We start from the raw sequence: 21,969 nt of genomic DNA, 5'->3' as shown, positions 1-21,969 counted from the left end.
GGGTGTCTGCACGCAGGAGCAGATTCCATAGCCCTATACAGAGCAGTAACCCAACCAGGGACAGCCACAGTGTCAATAGGAATGACTGAGAAAAGACACAAAAGAACTGACTGAACTGAGGGCCTCACCCCATCATGTGCAGCTATCTGTAACTATACAAACAGAAATTTCTAGACCTATTGTACCAGCTTTTGGTACAATAGCCACTGCCCCAGAACACCCTACTTGTGGGAGCCAGCCAGATCCTGGAAGGACACTGCTGTTGGTGTAAGGCGCAGTCTGAAATTCTGAAGTCACGGTTTTTACTTCCCAGCTTTGATCCGGGGCTCCCCTGAAAAGCTGAAATCCTACCTGCAAGGAGCTCCAGGCTGCCGTTCTCATGTGCCTTGTCCGTGTTCTGCTCTGCCTCATTTCTCTCTGGGAGCAGCTGCTTAAAAAATGAGAAGGTGAGTTCTGCAGAAGCACGAACAAGCCCCAGTGAGGCCACATGCCTGGTGGCTTTGTGTACCCTCCGCGGCTTTCCTCCCTCACCTGGACCCTCTCTGCCTCCTGGCTCATGAGCCCCCTCCCCAGCTCCCACCCTCAAGGCTTCCTTCTTCCTTCCGAGCTCTTGCAGCTGACTCCAGGCAGTTCCTTCCTCTCTGAGGTCCGGTCACTCATCTACTATCTGCTCTGCTCCTTGGGCTCTGAGATAGGCACTGCACGCCCCTTTCATCATTTTATGTATTTATGTCCATTTTCTACATCTTAAATTCCTTGAAGAGTAAGGAAATGGCACCTCACTCCAGTATTCTTGCCTGGAAAATCCCATGGACGGAGGAGCCTGGTAGGCTACAGTCCATGGGGTCGCAAAGAGTCGGACACGACTGAGCGACTTCACTTTCATCATGTCTGTATCTCTTTTAAAGCTAGCACAGTGCCTTGCACAGGGTAAGTGCTAAACAAATGACTGACTGAGGTCAAACATGGGAAGCCACAGGGCACATTGTAGAGTCTTGTATATCCTGCAATCCAGGAGACCTGGGCTCGATTCCTGGGTTGGGAAGATTCCCTGGAGAAGGAACTGGCAACCCACACCAGTATTCTTCCCTAGAGAATCCCCATGGACAGAAGAGGCTGACAGGCTGCAATCCACAGGGTCGCAAGAGTCGGACACGACACCACCACCACCACCACCACCACCATAGCCTTTCAGAGCCCTGCTGTTTGGTTCAATTTGGACAGAGAAACAAAGGTCAGAACCCAATCCTCTGAGCTATTTGTTTTTCAATACAAGTATATAAAAACAGGTATCCTCTGCATCAAAATTAAAAACTTTTGTGCTTCAAGGGAAGTGAAAAGTCAGCACACAAGAATGGGAAAAAATATTAGAAGATCGTATCTGATAAAGGACTTGTATCCAGAATAAAGAACTCGTAGTTCAACTGTAAAATAACAACCTAATTTAAAAATGGGTTTGACACAATTTGAATAGACATTTCTCCAGAGAGGTGAATGGCCAATAAGCACATGAAAAGATGCTCAACATCATTGTTCTTTAGGGATATGCAGATCAAAGCCACTATGAGGTACTACTTCATACCCAGTGTGATGGTGGTAGTGGTAATAATAGATAATAACTGTTGATAAGGATGGGGAAAAGTTGGAACCATTATACAGTGCTGGTGGGAAAGTAAAGTAATGCAGCCAGTTTGGAAAACAGTTTTGAGTTATCATGAAAAAGTGAAAAAAGTTAGTCGTTCAGTCGTGTCTTGACTCTTTGCAACTGCATGAACTGTGACCTGCCAGGCTCCATGGTCCATGGAATTATCCAGGCAAGAATACTGGAGTGGGTAGCCATTTCGTTCTCCAGGGGATCTTCCCGAGCCAGGGATCAAACCCACGTCTCCTGCACTGCAGGCAGATTCTTTATTGTCTGAGCCACCAGATTATATCATATGACCCAGCAATTCTCCTCCTAGCTATCTGCCAAACAATTATAAACATATGTCTACACACAAAAAATGTTTACAGCAGCATTAGTCATAATAGCCAAAAAGTGGAAATAACATGTCCATCAGCTGATGAATGGATTTTAAAATGTGGTATGGACTATTACTAAAATGAGCAATGGACTATTACTCAACTGTAAAAAGGAATGAAGTACTATTATCTGTTATAACGTGGATGATGAGCCTTGAAAACATTACACTAAGTGAAAAAAGCCAGACACAAAAATCCACTCATTGTACAATCCTATTTGTACGAAATACCCAGTATAGGCAAACCCATTGAGAGAAAAGTAAATTAGTGGTTGCCAGGGGACAGGAGATAGGAGAACTGAGGCTGACTGCAACTTAGGTACAGTTTGTTTTTTTTTTTGGTATGATGGAGATGTGGAATTTAGTGGTGATGGTTGGAAAACACAGTGAATATACTTAAAACCACTGAACCACTGAATTTGTATAAATGGTAAATTTTATAGTATGTGAACTATATAATTCAATAAAAATGCATTCCATCATATGTTGTTTACTAAAGCAAGTTTTGATTTTTAAGTAATTATACTCCAAGGAACATAGAAGAGTTAAAGATGCCCTTAAAGCTGTGAAAAAAGAAATAGTATTAGGAAAATTTCCAAACATTTTTTTCCTTCTTTGAAAGAAAGCTTATTCTACTTCACTCCATCCTAGAAAATCTCATGTAATAGACAAACCTTTACCTTATCTTGAAACTGGTCACACCAAAGAAATATCTAAATTCAGATATAAATCTCAGAGTTCCAGGGGGATCTTGAAAACCCCCCATTCATCATCAGTTCCCCAGGTGAGGCAGCCCTCTCCACAGGGTAGACCTCCTTGAATTTAACACTCTATCAGACATTATTCTGATCTACCACCAGGAAATGATACCTTTCCTTAGAAAGTTCTTCCTGCTACTGCTCCTACTTATTCTGGATTTAAGTTTTTAGTCCCCACACTCAAATGTGACAGTTAGCCCAAGATTACTGTCTTGTCTCATGGCCCACTGTCCTCTGTTACAACACTGAGGCTTAAAATCTCCACTCCTGGAGTGACCTTTCCACAAATATCTTCTATAAAACTCTAAATATTCTTTCATTTCTTCCATTTCTCTATAAACTATACAATAGCTGTAGATGGTTTTATTCTATATTACTCAAGAGGTCAGCTATTCTACTTTGCCTGCTTAGAAGTGGAAACTGAGGGACTGGTCCAGAGGTAAAAGAATTGGACCTAGCATCATTGTTCTTGTAGTTTTTAGCTATAGCCACTAGGTGCCACTCATGTGCCAGTAACAAGCTATCACTAAATGGCCATTATCAGAGGGAGCTCGTAATGATCTTGAGTAAAGAAGTATGCATTCTACTTGATGCCTTTGGTCACTGTTCATCTTCCCAGGCTTGTGACCCAGTCCTATATGGTAAAAATGTTACTAGGCTTCAGATCTAGGAGCCCTCATTATAAATCCTAGACTTGCCATTTACTGACTGTGTGATTCTGGGCAAATTAGAAAAGTTGTCTAACCAGTTTCTTCATCTATAAAATGGGAAAACTACAACCTACCTCATAGGATTTTTGTGGAGACTAAAGTGGAAATCTTGGCACAGATTAGGGATTCAATAAATGATCCCTCCTTCCAAGACCTATCACTACTGTGTAAGACTAGCCATCTGCCAAGTTTATTGGGCTATAAATGGCCCTGAGGCTATGAGCCATCACTACAGCAACACAAAGGGGCAAAGGAGGTCAGATCATCTCCTTTTCAGATCTCGCTCGGTTATCAGAGAGGCCCAAGCAAGAGGACTTCCCAGGCTGGAACACTTTTAGATCCTGCCCATTTCCCAGGCGCCGTGATAATGCTACACGCCTTACCCTCGACCTATGCCTAGAAACTTGAAGCTGTGGATGGCTGTAGTGAATTGAGCAGTGGCTCCCCCAAAGATATGTTCAGGTCTTGACCACCAGTACTTGTGAATGTGACTTTATTTGGGAAAAGGGTCTTTGACATAATTTAGGATCTCAAGACAAGATCATTGTGGATTTACAGAGGGCCCCAAGTCCAATGACAGGTGTCCTTATCAGAGAAAAGCAGAGGGATATTTGAGAGACAAAGAGGAACAGCCATATGGAGTTGTGTGACCACAAGTCAAGGAACAGCTGGGGCCACCAGGGCTGGAAGGGGTAAGGAAGGATTCTCCCCTTGAGCCAGTGGAGGGAGCGTGGTCCTGCCAACACCTTGTTTCAGACTTCTGGACTCCAGAACTGAGAGATAATAAATTCCTTTTGTTTTTAAGTTCCCAGATTTATGGCAATTTGTTACAATATCCATGGGAAACTGATATAATGGGTAATAGCCTTTATTTGCTCAAGTTGTGGGCAGCAGTTTCCCAGGTTGCAGGGAAAGCAGAAAGAGTATTTTCAGTGAGCCAGCTGATGCTTTCCCAGGAAGGTGCTTCCTAGCCGGGATGCACAGTGTGGTGAAGGTGGCACTTAAAGGGGCCTCCCTGTTACAAAGCAGAGGAGGACGGGCAAATCCATGAAACACTGTAATTTTTTTACAGCAGCTTTACTGAGATATAACTTGCATACAAATAATAAATTGCATCTTTATAAAATACAATTTGATAAGTTCTGGCATATGTATTAATACATGTGAAACATCACTATATCAAGATAATGAGCATATCCATCACCCTGAAAAGTTTCTTCTGCCCTTCATAACTCCTCACTCCAACTCCTATACCTCCCATCTGTAAACAACCACTGGTCTGTAACTATACAGTAACTGGCATTTTATAGAATTGTATATAAATTCAGTGAAGCACCATGTACTCTTGTATTTTCAGGTTTTCTCATTCAGCATGGCTGTTTAGAGATTCATCCAACCTATTGTGTATCACAAGTTCATTCCTTTCATTGCTGAGTAGTATTCCATTGAATGGATATGCCACAGTTTGTATATTCATTTACCTGTTGACACTGGGTTGTTCCCAGTTTGGGGATTACAGATATGGTAGATGTGCCATGAACACTGGTGCAGACATTTCTGTGTGGACATATGCTTTCATTTCTCTTGGGTAAACACCTAGAAGTAGAATGGCTAGGTTGTGTGCTAAGTGTTTATATACCTTTTTAAGAAACTGCCAAACTGTTCTTCAAAGTGGTGGTGTCATTTTTCATTCCTACAGTTAGGCTGTAACAGTTCCAGTTCCTGTTCCTGCACATCCTTGCCAGCACCTGGTATGGTTAGTCTTCTTATTCTAAGTACATGTGAAATGTTACTTGATTGTGGATTTCATTTGTACGTCCCTAATGACTAATGATGTTGAGCATATTTCTGTATGTTTATTTGCTGTTGTATATCTTCTTTTGTAAAATGTGTGTTCAAATGTTTTGCCAATTAAACAAATTGGGTTGTTTATTTTCTTACCAGTGAGCTTTGAGAGTTTTAAAATAATCTGAATATGATGGTAAAATTTTTAACTAAAAATTCAACTTCTTTAATAGTATAAAGCTGCAGGTATAGAAGCTATTTCTTCTTGCGTGAACTTTGGTAATTTATGTCTTTCAAGGAAATTTCCATTTAATCTAAATTGTCAAATTTAGTGTAATATTCATAATATTCCCTGATAATCTTTTAATATTTGATGCCACTTCTCTAATTTCTGATATTAGTGGCAATTTGTGTCTTCTCTCATTAATCATCTTTCTCAATGAATCACCTTTATGTTTCATTGATTTTTTTCTCTATTGTTTTTCTGTTTTACTGACTTCCACTCTAATCTTTATTATTTCATATTTCTCTTTATGTTTAATTTGCTCTTCTTACTCTAGTTGAAGTTGGAAGCTTCACTGTATGTCATTGTTTTTTATTTGTTTTTAAGGACACATTTTTTTTTCATATTTGATTTTTGGGACACTTTTGTTGGATAAAGAATCCTAGGTTGACAGGTTATTTTTTTTCAGTATTATAACTCCATTTTCTTCTAGCTTATATAGCTTATGATGAGAAACTTGCTGTAAACCTTATCTTTGTAACAAAAGAAGGGTTTTGGTGTTTTGTTCTTGTTGGGGTTTTTCTGGTCTCTGTTTTATTTCTACCACCACTGGTTTTAACCAATTTAATTATGATGTACCTTGGTGTGGTTTTCCTTGTTTCTTGGGCTGGTTTAAGATTCTTGGATGTGTATAATTTATACATTCCATCAAATTTGGAAACATTTCTGCCATTATTTCTTCAAACATGTTTTCTGCCTCTGCTGCTTCTTCAGATTCTCTAACTATACATGGGTTAGGCTTTTCAAAGTTATCCTACACCTCACAGAGGCTTAATGCTCTATTATGCTTATTTTAACCCCTGTGTTCAGCTTCAGTTTCTACTGCCTTATGTTTTTCCCTAAGCAATGTGCCACTGATGCTAGTGGTGGAGTCAGTATAATTTTCACCTTGGAGACATTTGCTTTCACCTTAGAATTTGTTTGGGGCCTTTTTTATACCATTCATATCTCTAACTAATATGTCCAACCTTTTATCTAGCTTCCTGAACATATGGAATACAATTATGAGAATAACTGGTTTTTTACTAATTTTATCTTGCATGTCAGTTCTGGATCAGTTTTGACTGATCAATCAGCTGAGTTTTCTCTTCATTGTGGGCTGTATTTTCCAGCTTCATAGCATGCTTGTGAATTTTTTTATTAGATTCAAGGCGGTATGAACATTATCTTGGTGGGTGCTGTATAATTTTGTATTCTTATATTCTTTCTTTGAAAATATATTCACTTGGCTGCGTGGGGTCCGCATGGCGGGACGTGGGGTCTTCCTGCGGCACATGGGCTCTCTCAGCAGTTGTGGCGCGTGGGCTCCGGAGCACATGGGCCTCAGCAGTGGTGGCGCTTGTGCTCTCTAGTGTGGCACAAGCTCTGGAGCACACATGGGCTTGACAGCTGCACCAGGGGGTTATTTGCTCTGTGGCATGAGGGTTCTGAGCTCCCTGACCAGGGATTGAACCCATGTTCCCTGCATGACAAGGCAGATTCTTAACCACTGGACCATCAGGGAAGTCCCCCTTATAAATATTTTTGAACTTTTCTCTGAAATGCCACTGAATTAGTTGGAAATCACTTGATCCTTTTAGGTCTTGCTTCTGCTTTTGAGCTTTGTTAAGCAGAACCAAGGAGTGTTTATTGTAGATGTAATTTCTTTCCATTTCTGAGGCAAGACTATTGGCATTTTCAGTTTAGTTCAGTTCAGTTGCTCAGTCGTGTCCGATTCTTTGCGACCCCATGAATTGCAGCACACCAGGCCTCCCTGTCCATCACCATCTCCCGGAGTTCACTCAGACTCACGTCCATCGAGTCCATGATGCCATCCAGCCATCTCATCCTCAGTCGTTCCCTTCTCCTCCTACCCCCAATCCCTCCCAGCATCAGAGTCTTTTCCAATGAGTCAACTCTTTGCATGCGGTGGCCAAAGTACTGGAGTTTCAGCTTTAGCATCATTCCTTCCAAAGAAATCCCAGGGTTGATCTCCTTCAGAATGGACTGGTTGGATCTCCTGGCAGTCCAAGGGACTCTCAAGAGTCTTGCTTCAGTTGTGTCCAACTCTTTGTGACCCATGGATTGTAGCCTGCTAGGCTCCTCTGTCCATAGGATTTCCCAGACAAGAATACTGGAGTGGGTTGCCACGCCCTTCTCCAGGGGACTTTCCCGTCCAGCAATCTCCTGGGAGAGAACCCACATCTTCTGTGTCTCCTGCACTGCAGGAGTTTTCTTTACCACTGAGCCACCAGGGAAGCCCACTATCTTACCTGGTGCTCCATAAATTATAAGACTTTCTTCTCTGGTTCACGGGAATAAGCACTATTCCTAGCCCTGTGTAAGCTTTGCTTATTGTTCCCTTTCATCCTTCTGAGTGGTTCTTTACCTGGACAGTTTTTTCACATGAATGAACTGATCAGTATTCAACTGAATACTAAAGACAGGAACCTCAGTGAGCTCTCTCTTCTCTGCTACTCTGCCCTGAAAACTTGAGCTGCATTGGCATCCCTGGATTCCCAGCTTCATATACTCAATTCAGGGAGACCACTGGGCTCTGCCTGGATTCCCTCTCCCTGTTCCACGGCCTCTGTACTTTCTCTAGGTGGTGTGTGAGGGCAATCATAAAGCTCAATTCATTTGCTTTCCGTCTCTCAAGAATGACTATCCCATCCATTTTCTGAGGTCCAGTGTCTTCAGAACCATTGTTTCATATGTTTTACTTTTCGTTATTGTCCAGATTTTTGGTTGTTTCAGGCAAGAGGGTAAATCTGGTCCCTGTTACTCTATCTTGGCCAAACGCCACAGCATAATAATTTCCCCGTTAATCTCTTTTATTTACTCATCTTATACTTCAATTCCAAAAAAGTCAATACTGCTGATTATTGCCAAGAAAGTCAGAAAGGTATGCTTCAGCTTGAACACTATTACTACCTACACCGAGAATCAGGAAACATATAAAATATCCCAAATATGATTTCTCTTCACTCATTAGAGGAGCCGGTAACTATCTGACCCCCATGAGGGCAGAGACGCCAACTAATATAATTCTATATCTCTGGTATCCAAAAAGGTGAACAGATAAAAGTATGTTTTTTATTTGGCAAAACTAAACATAAGAATTCCATCATATCATCATCATCATAAAGGTAGCTATGTGCTAGCAGTTCACATAATTCTCTTATTCAGACCCTAGAGCAGTCATTCTGGGTATGCATCCTTTTCATTTTACTGCTACAGAAGCTGAGAGTTGGAATAAATAGCTTCTATAATAATACCATGCAACTAGGCAGTGGCAGAAATGGAATTCAAGTGACATTGCTAATCATGCTCTTAACCTCTATGTAATATTACGTTCTGTGAAGTTTTTCTAAACCACAGGCTACCCTGCTGAACGGCTACCCTCAGACTGTGCAGTCTAAAGCAGTATACCTAACCCCTGTGTATTCAGGTTTCTCATATATCAATGTGGGAGATTTTCACCAAAGTACTGGTTATTACTTTACACTTACCTGCTTCACCTCATGTGAGCAGTGGTAAAGAAATCGGTGCTGGGTGACCTCCTGAAATGATTTATGCAGCTTGGTCCCAAATTCCTGTGTGTCAGCTGCCTAAAAAGGGCCAGAGATAGAACATGCTGAGTTCCAGGACTGGCAACCAAAGGGTGAGTACCCACAGGAAGTTTATATGGGGAGAGGATGAGACAGATAGAAAGGCAAACCAATGACATCCTTCATGTTGTATTAGAAGTTTCCCTAGTTCCAATGGACACAGGGTAAGCAGAAGGAAGGTCGGGGATACTTGACATGAGACAGGCAGTTATGGGTCCTATATATCTTCCAGATTCTGTTACCTAAGTGAGATCGATCACACAAGGTCTTTGTTCTTCTATCTCTATAGGAGATTATATATCCCAGAGAGCCATCTGTCTGTGAAGAGGTTACATAAACTGCTTTCCTCTAAAACAAGTTCCAAGAGAGCAAAGGTGTCTACTGAACAACTAAGGCTGTTATAGGAACTTTTTCCCCCCAGATAAATCTTTCAGGGAGGAAAGAACAGTAATATAGTTTGCATCTATAAGGAATGGGTAACAGCCTCAACTTTAGTGTAGAATTGTAGGATACTAGAGTTAAAGGGGACCTGAGTAGTCTCCTAATACAACACACTGTTACAGATGAGAAAACTAAAATTCAAACAGGAGAGGTGACCTACCTAAGATCTCACAGCCAGTTAGTATGAAAGTCAGGGCTAACTTTAGGATCGCCAGTATAGTATCCTTCTCAATACCTTGTGCTACCCACATGACCCAGAAAGGTGAAGCTGTGAGAAGATGCACTAGATTATTAAGGTGTTATACATTTTGACCCATTAACTCCATTTACAGAATTTTTTTCTAGGAAATGATTCAAAAGAAGCAAGATATCACATACAGGTATTAACTGAACTATTTATTGGCAGAAAGAATGTAAACAGCTTAAATATCTGTCAGTAGGGGAATGGTTTATTAAATTATATTAAACCAACACAGTGGAATATTGGTTAACCAGTATTTTAAGACTGTTGAAACAAGGGAAAAAGTCAAATTATATATTAATATAGAATACTTTGGCTATAATTATATAATATATGAGATAAATATGCAAAATTTAAGTGATGAAGTTTATTAATTATTTAAAATTTTGTGTATATTACACAATTTCCTCAAGAGAAAAGTACACCAAATGAAGCAACTGACATGGAATGAATGTTACCCCACTGATACCAGTTGGTCAACACACATTGGAAGGGGGGAAGGGAGGGAAGAAACCAACATTTATTAAAGGATCTACCATGTGTTACACATTCACATTTAGCCCTCAACTTCATAATGGCCCTGTGACATACTACTATTTTTTCTAATTTGTAGAGGAACCACAGAAAAGCTCAGTACAGGCCTAAGTCCATATAGTACAGGCCAAACCATTCCCCTACTGACATATAGCTAATAAGTAAATGAGTCAAGATCTGAACTCAGGCCTCTGATTCCAGACCTTATTACACTATTCCAAACTGCCAAACATATGTATGCTTATGGCTGCTCAGTTATTTCCAGTGTAGTCTGTCACCACGATGTAATAGAACACTCTTCAGTAAGAAACTGGGACTTGTGACCTAATCCTAGCTCTGCTTGTAACTATCTGTGACCTAAAGGAAACAGAAATCCTAAATAACTTGTTTTCTCATTTATAAAATAGTACATACATCACTGTCTATCCAATGAACACATCATAAAACACTTACTTAGGTAGAATCATAGTAGGATCAAATTAAATAATGTTTCTAAGAGCACTGCACGTATTACTAAGAAAGGTAGCAGAATGTCATTAAAACGCCACACCTTTAAGCATCTCCAATCCTTACCAACCTGAAGCGTCTGAAGGCAGGTCTTTCGGAAGCTGCTGTTTGTGCTTCCAGTCATAATACTCATGATGGAATCCACAGCCACTGACAGTGAGGCTTGTAGTTTCTGATGAGCCTAGGGAACGAAACAAGGCAGAGGGAGACCATATAGTTTATAACAATCCCAAACTGCTGGTTCAGCGAATCCTAAAAGGACCAAATATCTGAGTCAGAGCAGGATTTCAACAATGCTTCCCCTTCCACCAACAATACTTACTGAGATCGTGACATATAAAGGACACTTAAGGAATTTAAATACATTAAAAATGTTATCTCCTTTCACAGAGGTGACTTACTGACAGATACATTCAGAAAAGACAAGCAGTAAGACACTGGGCAATGAAGCAGATATACTTACCATTAAAAACAAAACGTTTCAAGCTTTACTCTTTTAGTGTGGTGGTTTTCTGCTTGAAAAGGAGGCCATATTAAGTAATAAATGTGTTACCAAAAGTATACAAGATGGAGGAATTCAGAAAGCCAGATATGAAGACAAAGTGCTGCTATAAAGGATTAGCAAATGGAGAGAGAATTTAAGATGCACTGAAACAGTAGCTGTAGAAGCATGTGTGAGAAGGGGAAGCACATAGATAAGACAGAGGTGCACTGATAGAAACTTCTATGCATAGAACAGATAAATAAAGAGGTCCTACTGTATAATCTAGAGAACTATATTTAATATCCTGTGATAAACAATGGAATAGAATTTTTCTTTAAAAAAGCATGTATATGTATGTATAACTGAATCATTCTGCTGTACAGCAGTAATTAATACAACCTTATAAATTAACTATACTTCAATTAAAAAATTTCAGGCTAAGTGCATGTGCTATCAATTTGTCTAGAACTTATGGTCAGAATAATAAAGCACTTCAGTGTGTGAGAGAAAGAAGACATTAATGGCACTGTAAGTTAATATACAAAGATAGTTCAAGGTGTAAATCTCCCTAGAATTAATATAGAGTCCTGAGTTCAGTGTGTACTGTTCCTCTTTTATAAATGTTTTCCTGTCCCCTGGTATATAGGAGTGGTGAAAACCAACTGATGGGCAAGCAGAACCAAGCCCATTCTGCTTGTGAAAAAACACAATGACAGTCAGTCACATGTTCCAAAAAGAAAATAAAACTTGCTCTCAAAAAAAAAAAAGGTTTGTTATCAGTCATTTTCCCCGCCTATTATTTTGCCCCTCTTTACTCAAACTCACCTACAAGGAGGTAAGACTAAGCAAGTGGTTACAGTGATCCATCTAAGCTAAAGCCTGAGTTCCAAGGCTAGAGGCAGTTTATAAGATCCACCCAGGTGATGAAAGAGAAGAGGAAGAAGCATTAAGGGAGGAAGGGCTCTCAGCCCCCACCTGCCAGATACCCTGTCTTTCTCTGAGAGAGAGGAGGGTAAAGGGAGCTGTGAATCTCTTACCTTGACTGCCTGGCGATGCTGCTCCAAGGCCCGGGCCACAGTGGCCTGGATGCACCCTTGCACCACGCTGTGGCTCTCCCTGAGGATGGCCCGGAGATGAGCTGAGAGCAAAGTGTGGACTCCTGAGGAGAGGGAGAATGTTGGTAACCTTGAGTGAGAATGACCACTTCAAGACTGCTGTTCATGTGCTCTGAGTCAGGGCTGAGGATGGGAAAGAGGCCTCTTGACAGAAGAGGCCACTTCCACCCATCCACAAATAATTGCTTTTTTAGACAAAAAAAACCCCACAACTTACAAACCTACCCAGTTTCCACTTACAAAGGACAGAAAGCTCACTAAAAGTGCAGAATATTATGTTTGAAGAATCAGATGAAGGATCCTCTTTAATTCACATCAGAAACAGAAATATACACAACATACTCTAAACAGTGATACCAGTGACTCCAGAAGGAAAGGAAACGCCTCCTGGAGAGTATGTCTAACTCTATTTAGAGTGTCACTGCTGGTGAGCACGACTGTTACTGTCAGGGTATCAAAGATGCCTCAGAACTGCTGGTATAGTCTTTTTACTTATTTATTTTTATCTGTTTGGAGCTGCACTGGGTCATCACTGATGCGCTGGTTTTTCTCTAGTTGTGGTGCGTGGGGGCTACTCTTCGGTGCAGTGCACCGGCTCTAGGCACAGGCTTCAGCGGTTGCAGCACGTGGGCTCAGCAGTTGTGGCTCCCAGGCTCCTTGGCACAGGCTCAGTAGTCGTGGTGCACGGGCTCAGCGGCTCCACAGCAAGTGGGATCCTCCCCAACCAGGGATCAAACCTGTGTCCCCTGCATTGGCAGGCAGATTTTTAACCACTGGACCACCAGGGAAGTTCTGGTATAGTCTTTTCAAATGGGGGATTATCTCTGATAAAGTAACCACAGGCACCACTGCTCAGCATCCTTCAGAAAAGCTAACACGTGAGATTGATGGGAAAACACATCATTAAACAATACGTTAGCAATGATGATCCTAATACAACCAATAGAGGAAGACAAATTTACTTTTCAGGGTACCTGGAGAAAATGCTTCTTAATCTTTCTTTTTTGGTGCTTTTCTACTCTCTGGATGGTCTGTTCAAAGGTAAGGCTGGCATGCTTTTCTCAGGGCTGTATTTAAAATGGAAGTCAGAAGAGACATTTTCTACCACAAGGCACCATGATGCTTTCCTGGAGGGGAAGGTAATATGTGCTCTGCTCAAAAGGGGTCTGGAACTGGAGTCAACATAGATTCCACGGTCAATTCTACTACCAACTAATAGTGACCACGTCACTTCAAACGTTTCTCATTTTATTGCAGAAAGTGGCTTTTACCACTTGCTATCATGGGTATTCTGTGCAGATAAACTGGGATAATACATAGGAAGTGTTTTGGGATGTACATTGCAATACTCAGAAAATATCACTATTGCTATGACAATATCATTTGGATTACTATTTTCTATAGTTTGGTCCTAAGAATAGCCTTAAGAAATCAGTTAGACCTCCTTTGAAAGCAGTCATTTAATTGAAAAGCTATAGTTTCATTCCTAAAACTGCTTATACCACCAGATGCCTTTAAAACTGTGGCAAAATAAGGAGTTAATCATAGAAAAGTTACCATGACAAGGTAGGCAGAAGGCCAATTCAGTGATTTTTTTTTTAAGACACATGGAAACAGACTGTAGTTCTGCACAATCTGTTTCCTAAAAGGAGCTCTGGAGAAAGCTTTCAAGGATATGAAAAAGAGGGGAAAAAGAAAAAATCACTACATAATCTATAAAATTACTACATGTGTCTATATCTACCTACCCTTATAGTGCATCTTCTTCAAAAGCTAGTCCTAAACTCTCAGGAAATTTTATTTCCTGTCTAAGGAAATTTTATTTATTTTTAAAAATTTATTTATCTTTTGCTGCACCTCATGGCATGCAGAACTTCCCTGACCAGGGACTGAACCCCAACCTGCTGCAGTGGAAGCACAGAATCTGAACCACTGGACCACCAGGGAAGCCCCAGAAATTTTAAGATAATAACTCTCTGCTTACTGATGCAGTGATGAATTTCAATTTAATCTAATACTTAGTACAACTACCTGAAATGCCGCAGGCCTTCAGAGTCAAACTAAACAGGTGTGCCAACTAGTACAGTTCTAGAAGAATGATAAGTAACCCTGGTTTCTGAGGAAGTATGTGTAATAGGATTCAGAATGGGGTACCAGACTTTATGTAATCCTAGGGAAGACTGACGGAGAAGGCAATGGCACCCCACTCCAGTACTCCTGCCTGGAGAATCCCATGGACGGAGGAGCCTGGTGGGCTGCAGTCCATGGGGTCGCTGAGGGTTGGACACGACTGAGTGACTTCACTTTCATTTTTCACTTTCATGCATTGGAGAAGGAAATGGCACCCCACTCCAGTACTCCTGCCTGGAGAATCCCAGGGACGGGGGAGCCTGGTGGGCTGCCGTCTATGGGGTCACATAGAGTCGGACACAACTGAAGTGACTTAGCAGCAGCAGCAGGGAAGACTGAACATAGCAGACCTAAAAAAAAAAAAAAAAGCCTAAAAATACTAGATCTTACACCTGAAGAGGGTCTTTAGACTTGGAAGGGCTTTGATAGCTTCTCATCCAACAATCTCATGTTAAATATATGAAAAGGAAGGATCAGATAATTCATGTGACTTGCTTCCCAAAAGTCATTAAGGAATTTGCTAGCAGAACTAAAAATTAACCCCAGATCTCTTGATTGTATCCTGAAGTCCTTTCCACCATACTAAGCTGCTTCTTTTAAGAGCCTCTGTCCAGGTGAGCAGAAGCAGGTAACAAACAGCCCTAGGCATTTTCACGTTTGACCTCCTAGTTGGAAGCCTCACAGATTGTCTCTCTTCTACGTTCCCATTCCAGCATCTTAATGAATGGAACAGTGGGGCACCAGGGAACACCAGCTCTTCAAAGAGCTGCAAGCCAGAGCCCAGGAAAGCAGTGCTTCTCTCCTAAAGAATATCACATGGTGGGGAAAAGTAGGAGAGGCATGGAAGCTTGGCAGCAGGAAGAATCCCACAAGTTCAACAAATAACTGGCACAGTCAATGTCAGCTCTTTTGATCTGAGGTTGTAAGCTGTCTCATTTCTCTTATGACTCAGTGGGAACAGGGCCACACCAAACAGCACTGGAATGCCTAGAGAGTAAAGTCTCAAGAAAAAACATTGGCCCACAAAGGAAGAATAACATAGAAACACGTCAGGAGCCCCAAAAGGGAGGTTTGTGAACATTTCCCCAGACACTTAGAAGTTCCACTTCTTGGTACTTCCTTCAGAGTTTCAGAGGGCACTGAGAAACACTTAAATTTAGTCACAGACTTTATTGGATTAAAATGCATAAGCCACTCTTATTTGCTCAGTCACTAAGTCATGTCCGACTTTGCAACCCCATGGACTACAGCATGCCAGGTTTCTGTCCTTCACTATCTCCCAGAGTTTGCTCAAACTCATGTCCACTGAGTTACTGATGCCATCCAATCATCTCACACTCTGTCGTCCCCTTCGCCTCCTGCCCTCAATCTTTCCCAGCATCAGGGTCTTTTCCAATGAGCTGGCTGTTCACATCAGGTGGCCAAAGTATTGGAGCTTCAGCTTCAGCATCAGTCGTTCCAATGAGTATTCAGGGTTGATTTCCTTTAGGATTGACTGGTTTGATTTCCTTGCAGCCCAAGGGACTCTCAAGAGCCTTCTCCAGCACCACAATTCAAAAGCATCAACTCTTACATTCAGTGGTTTTCAAATTGTACCATGTTTAGGAATCACCTGAGAATTCTGTTAAAAAAGCATATTCCTGAGCCATACAGATGTTTACATTAGCAAAACTGAGTAAATCCTTGCCCAGGACGCTGCACATTTTCAAATACTCCAGGTGATTCTGATTATGCACGTGTTTCATGCAGCACAAAACAGGATGTAAATCACAGCTTTAACAGAGAGAACCTTCTGATAGCAGGTTATTGCCTATCTGTTAGATAAATGCCAAAGGCAACGGTATGCCTGAACAAGGACTCTTTGTCCTGTTCCAGAAGTTGATGTGGCAATCCCACAAAGCCATTCATACCAATGCACTCCCATACCTCCTTGTGTTGAATTTGAGATGTTGCGTTAACGCCAAGTAAGACTGATAGCTTTTCTTGATTGTACTTGGAAAAGCAGGAGGATGGTGAATAGTACTCCAACCTGAGAAGCTTTAAAAACATACTGATACCTGAGGCCCACTTCAGTCCAAGGAAATCCAATCTCTAGGGATGAGGTGTGGGCATTTTTTAGAAGCTCCTCAGGTAATACATTGTGCAACTGAGGTTGAGAACTACCCATCTAAGGTAATATACTCTGTAGGGACCAACAGGAAGTGTCTGCTGATTTCTGGTCAACCAAATCTGGGACTGTCACCATCTAAGTGACGCTTCAAGATGTAGATATTCCTCAAAGAGCATATCATTTATTTAAGCAAGGTCTGCACTGAGATGTGTTATTCTACAGAAGCACATCTATTCAGATTTATGCTTCATGTAAAGTCTCCTTTCTTTTAAAAACATTTTTTTAAATTTATTTGGCTGCACCAGGTCTTAGCTGCAGCACATGGGATCTTTGATCTTTGCTGTGGGATCTTTAGTCATAGCATGTGAACTCTTAATTGACACATGTGGGATCTAGTTCCCCAACCAGGGACTGAAACTCGGTGATTTCATTGGAGAGTTTAGGAGCATCGAGTCTTAGCCACCGGACCACCAGGGAAGTCCCCAAGTCTCTCTTCTTTATTCTCTTAACATTTAAGCACATCCAAGCTGGCAGCCCCATTCTTCTATACCTACCCCAAAGTTCCATTTTCTGGCCTGGAAATCCTCTGTGGAAATCCACAAAGAGAAAAAGCAGCACAGTTTGTCCCTGGGGGCCCATATTCTGAGACTGATCTCCCTCACCGGATTCCACCTGATAACTCACATCTGGAAGCACCGAACCTAGAGGATGAGATATTACAGAATATCCTAAGATAGGTAAAGCCCTCAAAAAGCTAAGTGAATAAACAACCTATGCTTCAAAGAGGGACCTGAGATAGATCTAAATTTGAACACTCTCTTCTCCTCCTCAATCTGTTTCTCTACCCACATGATGGAAGCAAATAATAGTGACTCACAGGAAGAACATCAAAATAACAACTGGGTGTGTAAAATGCAACTCAAACAGCATTCCTTAGAATTTACTGAGAAGCATTATACAATAAATTCATTCATTCCTCAAGTTACTTTCTAAGGTAGGTATCAGCAGTAAGAGGCTAATAAGATGTGGGTATCACTAGTAAAAGAGTAACGGTCACAATAAGAGCTAACTTGTATTGAATGCTGACTACATGCCATGTACCACATGAAATTGAACTATCTCAACATTTAGATTTCACCACACAATGGTATGGGACCTAGTCTTAGGTTCTTTTACGGACAAGAAAAGAGGCACAGATAGGTTAAATATATTGCCCAATATGACACAGTAGGTGATGGAACTGTTTAGATTAATCCCAAAATCTGTGCTCTTAACCACAATGCTTTGTTCATAGTGATGCTTTCTAAAGCCCACTTGACTTCACATTCCAGGATGTCTGGCTCTAGATGAGTGATCACACCATCGTGATTATCTAGGTCCTGAAGATCTTTTTTGTACAGTTCTTCTGTGTATTCTTGCCACCTCTTCTTAATATCTTCTGCTTCTGTTAGGTCCATACCATTACTGTCCTTTATCGAGCCCATCTTTGCATGAAATGTTCCCTTGGTATCTCTAATTTTCTTGAAGAGATCCCTAGTCGTTCCCATTCTGTTGTTTTCCTCTATTTCATTGCATTGATCGCTGAAGAAGGCTTTCTTATCTCTTCTTGCTATTCTTTGGAACTCTGCATTTAGATGCCTATATCTTTCCTTTTCTCCTTTGTTTTTCGCCTCTCTTCTTTCCACAGCTATTTGTAAGGCCTCCCCAGACAGCCATTTTGCTTTTTTGCATTTCTTTTCCATGGGGATGTCTTGATTCCTATCTCCTGTACAATGTCACGAACCTCATTCCATAGTTCATCAGGCACTCTATCGATCAGATCTAGGCCCTTAAATCTATTTCTCACTTCCACTGTATAATTATAAGGGATTTGATTTAGGTCATACCTGAATGGTCTAGCGGTTTTCCCTACTTTCTTCAAGTTAAGTCTGAATTTGGTAATAAGGAATTCATGATCTAAGCCACAGTCAGCTCCCGGTCTTGTCTGTTGACTGTATAGAGCTTCTCCATCTTTGGCTGCAAAGAATACAATCAATCTGATTTCGGTGTTGACCATCTGGTGATGTCCATGTGTAGAGTCTTCTCTTGTGTTGTTGGAAGAGAGTGTTTGCTATGACCAGTGCATTTTCTTGGCAAAACTCTATTAGTCTTTGCCCTGCTTCATTCCACATTCCAAGGCCAAATTTGCCTTGTGTTTCTTGACTTCCTACTTTTGCATTCCAGTCCTCTATAATGAAAAGGACATCTTTTTTGGGTGTTAGTTCTAAAAGGTCTTGTAGGTCTTCACAGAACTGTTCAACTTCAGCTTCTTCAGCATTACTGGTTGGGGCATAGACTTGGATTACTGTGATATTGAATGGTTTGCCTTGGAAACAAACATCTTTCAAATCCTGAAAGATGATGCTGTGAAAGTGCTGCACTCAATATGCCAGCAAATATGGAAAACTCAGCAGTGGCCACAGGACTGGAAAAGGTCAGTTTTCTTTCCAATCCCAAAGAAAGGCAATGCCAAAGAATGCTCAAACTACCACACAATTGTACTCATCTCACATGCTAGTAAAGTAATTCTCAAAATTCTCCAAGCCAGGCTTCAGCAGTACATGAATTGAGAACTTCCAGATGTTCAAGCTGGATTTAGAAAAGGCAGAGGAACCAGAGATCAAATTGCCAACATCCACTGGATCATGGAAAAAGCAAGAGCGTTCCAGAAAAACATCTATTTCTGCTTTATTGACTATGCCAAAGCCTTTGACTGTGTGGATCACAATAAACTGTGAAAAATTCTGAAAGAGATGGGAGTACCAGACCACCTGACCTGCCTCTTGAGAAATCTGTATGCAGGTCAGGAAGCAACAGTTAGAACTGGACATGGAACAACAGACTGGTTCCAAATAGGAAAAGGAGTACATCAAGGCTGTATATTGTCCCCCTGCTTATTTAACTTATATGCAGAGTACATCATGAGAAACGCTGGACTGGAAGAAACACAAGCTGGAATCAAGATTGCCAGGAGAAATATCAATAACCTCAGATATGCAGATGACACCACCCTTATCGCAGAAAGTGAAGAGGAACTAAAAAGCCTCTTGATGAAAGTGAAAGTGGAGAGTGAAAAAGTTGGCTTAAAGCTCAACATTCAGAAAACGAAGATCATGGCATCTGGTTCCATCACTTCATGGCAAATAGATGGGGAAACAGTGGAAACAGTGTCAGACTTCATTTTTGGGGGCTCCAAAATCACTGCAGATGGTGACTGCAGCCATGAAATTAAAAGACGCTTACTCCTTGGAAGGAAAGTTATGACCAACCTAGATAGCATATTCAGAAGCAGAGACATTACTTTGCTGACTAAGGTCCATCTAGTCAAGGTTATGGTTTTTCCTGTGGTCATGTATGGATGTGAGAGTTGGACTGTGAAGAAGGCTGAGCGCCGAAGAATTGATGCTTTTGAACTGTGGTGTTGGAGAAGACTCTTGAGAGTCCCTTGGACTGCAAAGAGATCCAACCAGCCCATTCTGAAGGAGATCAGCCCTGGGATTTCTTTGGAAGGAATGATGCTGAAGCTGAAACTCCAGTACTTTGGCCACCTCATGCAAAGAGTTGACTCATTGGAAAAGACTCTGATGCTGGGAGAGATTGGGGGCAGGAGAAGGGGACGACTGAGGATGAGATGTCTGGATGGCATCACTGACTCGATGGATGTGAGTCTGAGTGAACTCTGGGAGTTGGTGATGGACAGGGAGGCCTGGCATGCTGCGATTCATGGGGTCGCAAAGAGTCGGACACGACTGAGTGACTGAACTGAACTGAACTGAACCACAATGCTATCTGATATTTGTATTCCCATGTAATCTGATCCCTACAGTCACTTTCTAGCACCTTAATCTTTTTAAGTACAATCCATGTGGTCCAATTCAGTTTAAACCAAAACATTAATAGACAATATTACATGTCATTCATTCAGCTGCCTCACTTTCAGAGGAACATGAATCACCATTCAAGTTACTAAGACCCCCTAACAAGGGTCAAAGCCAGGAAGAGAAAATGGAATTTGGACTCAGATACCAAGACAGCGGGGAAAACCCTTTGCCCCCACTGATGGTGTTATGTAAGTGCTGCCAGAGGTGTGAGTGGCTAGTGACAAAGGCCATCATTGACATTTCTTGGCCAGTTAAACATAATGTCTTCCTCAACGCCTGGGCACCTAATCTTCACCTCCACTGTTAGCTCAGTGTCTGTGGCCTTTCTTAATATAAAAAACAAGAGCCAGCCCACAGTTGTGGCCACAGCCTTATTAAGACCAAACATTCTTTCCTCACGAAACCACTTACCTACAGGAGTCCAAGGATACCTCCTTCCATTCCACCCTCTGGAAAAACTACCTACTCAAGAAAAAAAAGCCTCAGCATGAGGCCTTCTTCCTAGATGAAGATTCTCTCAGAGATACATCCCTGTATCAGGAGGCGTCAATCTTCTCATACCAGTTATAACTCTAGAATACCTCCTCCCTGAATACCTCCTCCCTACTGGTAAACTTCCTCAGGATCCAGTTGAACAGACTATCTTTTAAATATCAAAGGATTCTAGCTAACAACAGTCAAGTTCAAGAATATAAAGCTCCTAGACATCAGCTTATGGTTGCATATGCCTATCTCTCAGTTTCATTTGTTGGTTGAATTATTAAGCATCCAATTTTCAGCATAATTCACCCAAAGCCAATGTGGTTAGGCTCTATACGAACAGCACAGTCAGTTTCCCAGGTTTATTACTATATGGTTGATACTTCTGCCTTGCTTTTATGTAGTATTATATTTTTTCTAAGTAATTTTATATGGATTTTTCTCATTCCATTGGGAAATGTTTCTCTTCCACAATAGAGTCAAAGATGCGACTGCAACTTTAATAATCTTTTTAAAACTCCAGGTACAACAGAAACCTTCTGAACAAATCCCTAGAAAGTAAAGGCCCACTGACTACTTCAAAGAGACCAGGAATAGAGGAGGCAGTAGAAATGAGAGGGGAGCCAGCATTAACACATAATACCAAAACAGTTAGGCTCTGGTGGGGCTTTGCCTGTTGACACCTGTATGACTCACTTCACGTGGACTCTCAGACTTAGCCAGACTCTTACCTATACCCTCAACCTAAGCCATCAGATCACTAGGTCCTATTCTTATATATATTTGCTATTTATATTTTCTTGCATTTCTCTAATATTTTACAGAGTTCTTTATTCCTATGCAAACAGAGAGAGAGAAAG

General features: G+C 41.3%; 1 protein-coding gene across 1 annotated transcript in view; it reads right to left on the bottom strand.

Annotated features, from left to right (window-relative positions):
- Positions 1–21,969, bottom strand: part of TOP6BL (TOP6B like initiator of meiotic double strand breaks) — an 82,474-nt gene that overhangs the window by 6,807 nt on the left and 53,698 nt on the right. The window contains exons 10-14 of the mRNA XM_069566375.1: positions 17,264–17,410; positions 12,392–12,513; positions 10,941–11,051; positions 9,049–9,147; positions 352–430 (exon numbers count right to left, since the gene is read on the bottom strand). Coding sequence (XP_069422476.1) covers positions 352–430; positions 9,049–9,147; positions 10,941–11,051; positions 12,392–12,513; positions 17,264–17,410 — 558 coding nt within the window. The remainder of the gene's footprint in view (positions 1–351; positions 431–9,048; positions 9,148–10,940; positions 11,052–12,391; positions 12,514–17,263; positions 17,411–21,969) is intronic.

Source organism: Ovis canadensis, chromosome 21 (assembly GCF_042477335.2).
Source record: "Ovis canadensis isolate MfBH-ARS-UI-01 breed Bighorn chromosome 21, ARS-UI_OviCan_v2, whole genome shotgun sequence".
Lineage (NCBI taxonomy): Eukaryota > Metazoa > Chordata > Mammalia > Artiodactyla > Bovidae > Ovis > Ovis canadensis.
The sequence above is the reverse complement of the archived record's forward strand: the minus strand, read 5'-3'. Positions and strand labels throughout refer to the sequence as shown.